The sequence below is a fragment of the Eleutherodactylus coqui genome, chromosome 13 (genome assembly GCF_035609145.1).
Source record: "Eleutherodactylus coqui strain aEleCoq1 chromosome 13, aEleCoq1.hap1, whole genome shotgun sequence".
Lineage (NCBI taxonomy): Eukaryota > Metazoa > Chordata > Amphibia > Anura > Eleutherodactylidae > Eleutherodactylus > Eleutherodactylus coqui.
Genome location: NC_089849.1, coordinates 73930719 through 73941922, shown reverse-complemented (window position 1 = coordinate 73941922; position 11204 = coordinate 73930719). Strand labels below are relative to the sequence as shown.

General features: G+C 42.4%; 1 protein-coding gene across 4 annotated transcripts in view; it reads right to left on the bottom strand.

The window, feature by feature from the left end:
* Nucleotides 1-396: 396 nt before the first annotated feature.
* Nucleotides 397-11204, bottom strand: part of LOC136587938 (lysosomal alpha-glucosidase-like) — a 98936-nt gene continuing 88128 nt past the window's right edge. For all 4 annotated transcript variants that reach the window (XM_066586782.1, XM_066586780.1, XM_066586783.1 and 1 more), the window contains exons 13-20: nt 10367-10500; nt 10138-10289; nt 7566-7714; nt 7348-7489; nt 5551-5649; nt 2640-2804; nt 2401-2553; nt 397-1553 (exon numbers count right to left, since the gene is read on the bottom strand). In XM_066586782.1, the coding sequence (XP_066442879.1) occupies nt 1491-1553; nt 2401-2553; nt 2640-2804; nt 5551-5649; nt 7348-7489; nt 7566-7714; nt 10138-10289; nt 10367-10500 (1057 nt within the window). In that variant the 3' untranslated portion in view covers nt 397-1490. The remainder of the gene's footprint in view (nt 1554-2400; nt 2554-2639; nt 2805-5550; nt 5650-7347; nt 7490-7565; nt 7715-10137; nt 10290-10366; nt 10501-11204) is intronic.

Sequence of the window (11204 nt, the reverse complement as noted above, 5' to 3'; positions counted from 1 at the left end):
CCAGGATGGGTGTTATCCCCATAAATCGTAGGAGTTCTAAGAGTATGAGCTAGCCCACTTGATCTGGCCGAGCCCCAGCAATAGAAGCAAGATATGGACTGGCCACAGCCATTCACAGTCTGTCTATCATACACATTTCCACCCTTGTGGGAATACAGTCCACCTTATTCTGTTCATGTAGCATTTTTTACCTCCTTCCAGGTTTTCCACATTGTACTAAAAGATGATTCACTTGGATTTGTTCTCAGTGCTTTTTCACTGTATGCAGGAACTACTCATGTTTAGTACTATCTTTATTGATTATTATAAAATAATAAAGCATAAAGGATGAAAGTTCAATTAAAGGGAAATGTCGTAATTAACAAATACCATAAATGGGACTCAAAGAAACAGCTGCACAGAGAATGCATATTTTTATTTCAGGTATGATACAGCATTTTTACCTTTGAGTTATCTAAAATGAAATCTACTAAAAACATTACGACCTGAAATAAAAAATATATGTTTTACAAAGGTTTATTTTAACTGCACAGCATAATGTAATATGCAACAGTGAGATAAAATAATGATACAGAGCACACCTGCCTTTTCACCATATGCCTTTAAAACTCCACTAAGACTACAACATTATCTAATGGCATGCAAATATAAATTTTGGGACAAAAATAGGTTTTTTTGGGAGGGGGAGAAGGGGACATAAATTGTATGTTGGAAGAAAGGAATTATGTACTGTGGCTATATCAAAAGTAAAGGGGTTTTCAGGTCAAAACCTTAGTTAATTGATGGGGACCCACCGTTCAGGATCCCCGGTGATCACTTGATTGCCCGCCCCACTGTCAGTGCAGCGGGCTGGACGGCAGCGGAAGTGACCTAGCTGGCTTCACTCCTATTGACATCAATGGGAATGGAAGCAGCTATTACATTTCTGTTTCTATCCATGGCTTCAGAAGTGCTAGAAATGTAATAGCTGGCTTCAGCTCCCATTGATTTCAATGGAAGTGAAGCCAGCTAGGGCACTTCCACTCCCGTATCCTATTCTGAGCATAGGTCATCAATAGTTTTTGCCTAGAAAACTCCTTTAAATTATTGCATGCTGTTATAAGTAGCTAGTAGGACCTGCCATGGATATTACAATTCTTAAAGCCTATGCCTCATAGTCCATGGCTCCATGGCGAACATATTGTGATTATTGAGATGCCTATTTTGTCTGGGTTGCTGCAGCTGTAGAGATCTGCTTTACGGAAGACACCTCGGCATAAGAATAAGGAGGGACAGACTAAATCAGAAACTCTAAATATACTCCTCAATGTTTCCTTCAAAGACCTCTGAGTTGAACTGTGTAGCTCAGTAATACAACACATCGATAGCAATGAGACTAAGCATCATGAGCCCGAATTAAAGGTTCGAAATACAAATAGCCAATGTACATTAAAGGTATATCCATCACCAAGTCAACCTTTTTTTCTACAGCTTCGGGTACCACTTCAAGATTAAGCCCATTTGATTTCAAACTTATTTCCAACTGGTAAAGAAAGCTTCTCAATCTTCAGCTTCTGCATGAAGACAAGAATGGTTTAAGTTAGTATTACATGAATATTTGATAATAGTAAGATAGCACCATGCTAGCATTCTGCAGACATCACATTTTGTTTGCTCTCCATTGAGCTAAAAATTCATGTGTAGGTTCACCAAATGTAGAGATTTCCTCTAAGGGCTCATATACAGTAGTGTTTATGGGTCGGTATAACCTTCGAGTTGTATAATGGTACGCATACTCCTACGGTTAGAGGCATATGGCATATTTTTGGTCTAATTTAGAATGAATGTGTCAAAAATTGTGGCATGCTCCATCAAGTGCATGATGTACCGTGTTTCCCTGAAAATAAGACAGTGTCTTATATTAATTTTTGTTCAAAAAGGATTAATTTTTTTACATGTATAGCTGCCTGGACACTATTTAAATTGACTTTTTAAATTAACTGTTAGCAGGGCTTAATTTTGGAGTAGGGCTTATATTTCAAGCATCCTCAAAAAGCCTGAAAAATCATTTTGCATCCTCAAAAATTCTGGAAACTCATGCTATGATGTCTTATTTTCAGGGTATGTCTTATTTTCAGGGGAACAGGGTATTGGATAAGCAATGCTTCTTGGGGAGAATAAGTCTGTAATATGGTGCCACACATGGGACCATACAGTGATATATGGAGTTGTGATAGCTCTACCGTGTCCATGAAGCCTTAATGTAATAGACAAAAGCAGAATCAATGAAAAGTTCTGAAAATTAAGACCGAAGCTATAAGGATTCACAATTAATTGCCTGCTTGGGAACATATTTTTGGTTGGGGAACTTGCTCCATTATCAACTGACAATGACATATTCTTGATCAATGAAATCCATACCTTTGTTTTTGGGAAGTACTCAAAATTGTCACTGGTAGCCCCGTTAACTAGAACCTTTGAAGGAGCAGCCGCTACACCAAACACTGTTACAACATCCAGCTTCAGTTTTTCTGCTTCAGGTTCTATTTGTTTCACCTCACTCAGAAGAGTATTCTGCGGTTTAGAAAAGTGGGAGAAGTTAATGAAAATCGGCCACCACTTGACAATCGTAATCAGTGGGTCCACGATATATAACTTACATCTTGTGCCGTGAAGAGAACTATGCTATAATCTCCCTTCTTGTAGGTGTCCAAACTGTCTCCATCATCCCAGTAGATTTCTCCTTTTGCACATCCACTTGCTGATAGGGCTACTAGGAGCCATAGACTGTTCTTGCGTGATTCTTCTGTAGTCATTCCAGGCTCCTGCGGATAAGATATAATACATAAATCAAGGCCACAGGTTTTTTGTGATTAAATAAAGATACAGCGGCCGATTCATCAAGGCTGTAGAGTTAAAGAGGAGCCTGGAGATGGGCCAATATAATACAATGTTGCATTCGGTCTGACATATTTACTGTATCTTTGCCACATCTTAGACTAGTTTCCTTCTTATCAGCACCTCTTAGATGGCACATTTTCATTTTGGCGCACTATATGAATCAACAAGTTTGCACCCCCTTTTCTAGAAACTTTTGAAAAGTGTCCAACAAGGTGCAAATATCTGCCCCATAAGGCCTCAGTCAGACTGGCATTTTTTCGTGCGATTTGCGCATGCGATCTGCGATTATATAGAACCATTGCTTCACAATGGGATCGGTCACATGGCCGCTTTTTATGCGGATGTCCGATAAATTATAGGACATGAGGAATCGCAGATCGCGCCTATCTGCGTTCTGCAATTCCTTGTGTTCTATATATGCGCTCAATGGGGCCGGCGGCAGCAGCGCCGACCCCGTTGAGAACATATACTATAAAGATCATTCTCCTCTGCCACAGCTGTAACAGCTGTGGCAGAGAAGAACGATGTTAGCCCATTGAATTCAATGGAGCCGGCAATACAGCCGGCTCCATTGAAAGCAATGGGCTGCCGGCGAGCGCGGGATGAATTTTCAGGAAGGGCTTAAAAATATAAGCCCTTGCCTGAAAACCATCCAAAAATGTGTAAAAATAAAAAAATATATATATACTCACCTTGTCCCTGCAGCCGGAGTTCAGCAGCGGCCAGCCGGCAGTTCTCCTGAACTGCTCTGTGTAGTATTCAGCAGGCGGGGATTTAAAATCCCCGCCTGCTGAATGGGCTGCCTCTGATTGGTCACAGCCCTCACCAATCAGAGGCAGCTCTCACTCACCCATTCATGAATGGTTGCGTGAGTGCTGCCTCTGATTGGCTGTCATTCAATTGCTGAGAGCTGCCCCTGATTGGTCCTAGAGATTAAGGATGTATTCACACGGGCGATAGCAAGTCGCACCCGACATATGTGTGCTACGTGGGGGACCGCACATCTGTATGTTCTATTCTCATGAAAGACTCGCATGAAAAAAGAACAAGCTGCAATTATTCCATCTTGCAGCATCGCTGTGATAGAGAAATCGCCCATGTGAATACACTCATTACAATAATTGGTCTTGAAACACACAAAACTCACACGATTTTCTCACCTGTGTTAATGCACCCTAAGGGCAGCTACACAAAGGCGTATGTGTTTTTGTACACACCTCAGCGCATCGTATTTGTGCTATGGATGAGCCTTTATTGCATGCGTATTGACACATTTTACTTTACTCTTGGCGCACGTGTGGCATGTTCATTTGCGTGCAGCAGATAAACACGCCATGATTTAAATGGCCATTTAGCTTAATGAGTTCCAGAAGTTCTTTTTTTTTTCACGGAATTACACTGTGTTTCACGCATCCCAGTTCGCAATGCGCATGCATTTGCACACAAAAATACAGCGGGTTCTATATTTTTTTTGTGCACACAAAAAAAGGAAATGTGAATGTACCCATTCAAATCCAAGGGTTCTATTCTCTGCGTATGCACATTTTGCACATGCAAATACCCGTGTCCAAATGCCTGTGTGAATCCGCCCTAATTCAAATTAATCTATACAAGGGCAGATGTATTAGCAGAGATAGCTCTAATTGTTTCAATAAAAACCACGAGTACAGCTGAATATACACATTTAGTAGAAGAAGCATACAGCTGACAGCTATCTTTGCTGACTCCCCCCTATGTATGCACGCTAGGCTTGGCCTCAGTAGGAAAAAGCTGGTTGTTTCCTAATAACAAAAAGGATGGGGCATTTGAAATCCAACTGCCTGATTTTGATCTCCCCCAACATCTGACATCAGGGGGTCCACTGCATAATAAATGGTCGGCCTGTCCCTAAAATTGGTGGGTTTGGTTGATATATATGCAGTACATAGAAGGGCCTGTAGAGGGCTGCAGACAGGACTTCTGGAACTAAAGGAGAGAGAGAACACCTGGGTGTGTGTCAGGAAGTAAGATAAAAAGATAAGTTCTTGCCACACCCAGGAGGGCAGTGATAGCTCAGTGGAGCAGAAGGGCTGCTAGCTCAGTGTGGACCAGTAAGAGGCAGTAAAGGAGCTGCGTCAGGGACTCAGAGCCTGAGGTCCGGTGCGGACCAGTTTGGGCCAGTCACCTGTCAGACGGATAAGGACGCCCTCCAGACGTCCTGGGCGGGGTTAGTGACTGGGACCCTATGGATTGTAAACCCAGGACAAAAGACATGGACTGTGATATTCTGTATTGTTTGCTGTGAATAAATGCTGGCAGGCACCAGATTTGAAGAGAATCAAGTCTCCTGGAGTCTGTTTATATGTGTGGTGCCCATTTTCCTAAAAGAGAGGTTGGCGATCCGCAGATGAAGAACCCCACTTGCCACAATATCTAATATCTACGAATCAAAGGGCTTCTCTGGGACATGAAAAAATGCCCACTGTCTATGCCTGTAAGAGACCAATCCTAGATTCTAACTAGGATGGGTTGATGGAACCTGAGGAGGGCACAGTCATGGGCAAGGGTAAAACCTAAAACCATATAGTTTGTTCCTCCTGGCTGAACTGTTTTCTCCCATCAATCTTCTATGTATTAACATAAATGAAGGGCACTTGGATTGCGTGCTTGTGTGAGCGTATACCTTCTTACCTGTGCAGGTATAATGTAGCCACCTCTAACATGCACATTTATAGTGGACAAAGGTGCTGGGAGAGTAAACCATTCTCCTTTACTTTCAATTTTCTTTCCCTGTAGAAGGAAGACAGATGAAAAAAAGAACAACTGTCAGTAGGAGAAAATGTAATGCACAATTATTTTTACTTCAGTTCAAAAATATCTAAAGTATGATTTAAACATTACATTCCTTGGCATTTCTTAACCCTTTCCAATCCACTGTCTGACGTCTGAAGACATTCTGATTAAAGGCTGTACAGCTCTGATGTCGGAAGACGTCCAGCAGGGTATTCTTACTGTATATTACTGGTCGCTCTGTTGTCAGGTGCCTCTCCAGCATGTCCTATACCGCAGCACTGGCTCTAGCCAGCAGATGGCGCCATTGTATAATGACAGAAAGAGAAAGCCCCCCTAGGAAACCCTGAATCCAAAATTGGATTGCAAAGGGTTAATTGTTCCGACAATTCCATATGTGAGGCTGTATTTACATGGGCAAGCACGATATCAGTCTGAGAAATTCAGGCTAATATCATGCTCGTATATATGCAATTTTACTCACTACTATGATGGGTTTCGCGGGGAAAAAGGCTTTCATCGCAGCAGATGCGTTTTCCGCGAACATGACAATTGTATGTTGTTCCAATAGGAAAAATTGTTTAAAAATCGTATCGCGCTTGCATGAAAATCGCATCTGCATGTGAGTGCTATCCTTTTTTTTTTTGCTCCCATAAAAAAAAATGGGCAATATCACCAAAAAAAATAGAACATGCTGCAATTTTTCTATCTCCGGCTCTCAGTCCAAGAGAAAAATCGCCCATGTATATAAACACATAGAAAGTAATCGTCATTTTCTGGTGCGAATTTCATTCACATCCCAATCAGATGGAAGTCGCACAAGGATATCGCTTATATAAATACGGCCTCAGGATAAGGCTAGTTGTAGACTTTCTGTAGTGCGTCACAGAGGCTTTTGTGCAACATTGCTGAAAAACAAAACTGTTACGCAACTGTCACAAAATAGTATTGGGAAAAATATTTGCAACTAGAATCACACAAAAGTCATGGCATACTAGGGAATTTATTGGAAACTCTTGCAACAAACATCACATGACCTACATATCTGACCTAAGCCTTAACCCTTTCCAATCCAATTTTGGATTCATGGTTTCCTAAAAGGCATTCTCTTTTTGTTGTTATACTACGACGCCATCTGCTGGCTAAAGCCAGTGTGTGTGCGTCAGAGAGGTTCCAACAGCGAAGTGACTGGCAATAGATGGTAAGAATACCCTGCCGAACATCTTCTGACATTGGAGCTGTACAAGCTTCAATCAAAATGATGTCAGGCAGTTGATTGGAAAGGGTTAATACAGTGACTGTAGATATAACCAGCAAAAAATGATTAATGTCAATTTCATACTCATTTATGACACTAACATGGCCACCTCTTGATTCAGTCCCGATGTGGATGTCAAAGACCCCCCCCCCCCCTCCTTGTGGTGACTCATTTTACCGCCTTGCAAAGTCAGACCAATGGGTGCTATTTTAGCCATAATTATAGCTTGTATTGTGGATTTTGGAGAGGAAATATTCACATTTTTTATTTATAAATATGGGTGATATAAACCAATAACAGGATTGATGTAAACCATTTAATTTTCACCATTTTTATTTATCACACAACATTTTATCTGATACGATAAAATTGTAGAAAATTGTAAGTAAATGACAATGAATGTCCAATTGTAAATTAGTTCAGTAATTAAAAGTACCTACCTCAACCAGATCATACCAGAGTCCGGCAGGAAAATATCCTTTTACTTCAGTTTGTCCCTCTTCCAGGGCCGGGGTGATAAATAATGCTTCTCCCCAAAGAAACTGGCGATCAATTGTCCATGTATTTCTGTCAGAGGGAAACCTAGTGAAGGGAATACGGACCATCAATAGGTATGGAGCAATAAGTCCCAAAGAGTCAGAAATGGAAATGTACTTACTCCACAAACAGAGCTCTGGCCACAGTATCCCCTGAAGTGTGAGCCTTGTGGAACAAGGTGTACAGATAGGGAAGCAGCATATAACGCTTTAGCGCAGCATCTCTGATGGCGTCTTGGGACTCTTTGCTCCATACATACGGCTCCTGAGCCTGCAAGTGAGCAAATAAGATGAATGGTCTCTATGATACCAAGCTACAAATGTAGCAAGATCTCTAAGCTAAGGCCTTATTCACATGAGCGTATGTTTTCATGCTCGCCGCATCGCGGGCAAAAATCAGGTGAATGGTGATACTCTGGAGCGCAGAAATCCCCAGAATGACGTATAGTAGTTAAATAGGGGCACTTGTCCTCCTTTCCTGGCGTTGGGCGCAGCTAAACTCCTTCCCAGAGGCGTAGCTAAAGGCTCATGGGCCTGAGTGCAAATGTTTATCTTGGGTCCCCCAAATTCTCTTAGTCCCTTAATGTAGAGCCGTAACTTGAAGCTCTTGGACCCCGATGCAAAACCTGTAACAGGGCCCCCAACTATAATGCTTTTTTCATAGTACTGGGCTCCCTATATGGAGAAGAGAGACCTTATGGGCCCCCTAAGGCTCCTGGGCCCGGGTGCAAACGCATCCCCTGCATCCACTATAGTTACACAAGTGCTCACTCCCCCTCCCTTCTTTTTAGCTTGCATAGAAGCCTATGGGAGCTTCGGCAAAAGATAGGGTAAGACCTACCTTTTCACGTACCGTATAAAATCGGTTGCGGTTTTCAGTCACCAATGTTACCTATTACTCCTGGCTGAATAAATACATTGGGAACCCATGATTCAGATGGTCGTGATTTTTTTAACACGGCTACATTAGTCACGTATATACGGTCATGTAAATAAGGCCTAAGGCAGATCATTGTATGTTTCTTGAGATGTACAATAAAACTGCAACATTTGTTTCCCATCCTTCATTACAGAGGCTCATTCCACACGGGCAGTTGCGATTTTGTGGCAAGAAATTCACGGCAAAATCGCATCTTTGTTCCCGCGATTTTTGAGCGTCGGCGATGCTTTTTTTCGGAGAATAATCTCGCTGCTGCCCGCAATAAAGATGGGGCGACTCTTATCTTTTCTCACACGTAGTAATATTGCAGGAGAATCACTCTAGTGAAAACGTCACTATTGCAATCATAGTTTCGTATCACCACATTTTGCGGTCGTGATTTTCATTAAAATGCCTCAGGGTAAATTGTGTTCTTTTCCCAGCGTTGTCCGCAGGGTAACTCCTTCCCCCTCCCTTTTTCCAGCTGCCATAGAAGTCTATGGGAGCTTGCTGCGTATCACGTTGAAAAATAGGGCGAGACCTATCTTTTCATGCACCGTATAAAATATACGGCCAAAAATTGTTGCTTATGACCTATTTTTTACGCGTGTATATTTGGCGTGTTAAAAAAATGTTCGTCTGAATGAAGCCATTGAAGTCCAATGCTTCGCATGGTCGCAGTTTAGGTGCGCTTTTTTTACCTGCGTAAATTTGGTTGTGCGAATAAGCCACAAACGTGATGTAAAGACGCTGATGGCTGAAGGAGGACTCGCCACCACCAATTCCTTCTATCAGTGGCAGACAGAGAGCGGGTCCATCCATCTTACTGGATGGGTCCTCCATGCAGCCAAACCCCAGCCTCATTGCTGTTGCATGTTGAAAAGGAGGGCCCATCCGGTCTTACTGGACGGATCCCCACCTGCTTCCCCAGCTCCAGCAGCACTGCACAGTCCTCCGCATAGCCAGCAGCAGACATGTGCGGGAAGCTTGTCAGCAGTGCGCTGTTGTCATGAGGCTGTGCGGTGCAGAACGCCAGAATTCCTCTACAGGGCCGCTTGTGGCCCCTGGCTGTCTGTTGTACAGGCCTGGGTTATTCTGTTGTTCAGTAACAGTTACTTTTTATTAAAAAAAAATGTGCGCTGTCTCCGCCTCCATCTGTCACCGCCGCGTCATGTAATACCACCCACGCTGCTTCACACCCGCAAGCAAAGAATCAAAAAGATTTTAAAACACAAGGCCTCCCCTTGCCCACAGATGCATCGCCAGACTCTGAGAGTCGGAAAAAGTTTGCATACTATAACAATTCAAATGCAGAAAATGTAGCTTAGTAGTAAAGCTGTAGAATCCCGTAGAATGTATGAATACAAGTAAAAAGTTGGTGAAAGAAAGTTAAAGTGTCTGTTAGTGAATAAGTTGGAGAACAGATTAACCCTTTCCAATCCACTGTCTGATGTCTAAAGACATTATGATTTAAGGCCGTACAGCTCTGATGTTGGACGACATCTGTCGGGGTTCTCTTACTGTATATTGCCAGCCTCTCTGCTGTCAGAGCCTATCCAATGTGTCACCTCATGCAGTACTGGCTTTATCCAGCAGATAGCGCCGTTGTGTAATGGCAGAAAAAGAGTAAGCCCCCTAGGAAAACCAGAATACAAATTGGATTGGAAAGGGTTAACACTGCAGTATGGAGCCAAGTGACTCTAATGCATAACTCCACATATGTCCTTACAGAGTAGTATAGTATTATATTATCACACGTGAACTCATTTTCTTACCGTCGCATCAAGAGTGTTGTGGTTCCTCATAAATGGGTAAAACGCCCCGACCTGACTCCAACGCACGCATAGTTCTTCTGTTACATTACCCACAAAGCCGCACAGATCTGTTCCAACTAATGGAACCCCATACATATTAAACAGTAGTATAGCTGTGGGGGAAAAAAACTCTGTATTAGAATTGTTGCTTTATTACAAAAAAATTGAAGGTAATCTTAGAAGATCTTACCGGGTATAGAGTAATACATCTGTTCCCAGGTGCTCTCTACATCTCCTGTCCAATGGCCTGCATAGCGACCATGACTGGCGAATGTGGATCGAGAAATCACAAAGGGACGTTTTCCTCTAATCTTTATCAAAGCACTGGCAAAATAGATAGGAAATCTCAATTAAAAATGTGGATTTTGCAGCAGATCTGCAAGCTATTGCAATAATTGAATTTGTGTCAGCAACTGTCATTACCTGCATGGGTATCACAATGCCCCCCCCCCCCTCCTACTGTTGCTTAGCCCTGTCCCCCATCTTCCAAAAATCTACTCACCTAACCCAGGCTGCCCAGCAAGCTTTACTTTGGGCTGCACTCACTGTCGAGCAATCACATGCTCGTCTAGGCATGTGATTGCTGTGGCCAATCATTGGCTTCGACATCTCTCCCGTCACTGTGCGGCTGTCCCTTGCAAGCTGCTGACAGCCAATCCTGTTGCCTTTGCCTAGCTATCAGGTAGACTGCTCAATACTGCTGTTTAGTATCCTCCATGCCACTGTTACTTATGAGGATATGTTGCATAGAGATAAAGAAGAAGATATCTTGCTTTCCTATGTCTGCAGTGTATGCGAGACATCACAGCAGCTAGTCTCTACCTACCAGCTTAGGACAGACTGCAAATTAAAAATAGAGACTGCAGTGGGACAACTGCTAAAAAATGTAGGATACAAGATATATAATAACCATAAATAGTGTTATTCATCATATATACACACAAGACCGTTTATGAAAAGTTGACTTAAGAGGTTGGTATGCTTTAAAGGGACACTACTATAATTTTTTTAACATATGACCATGCAAT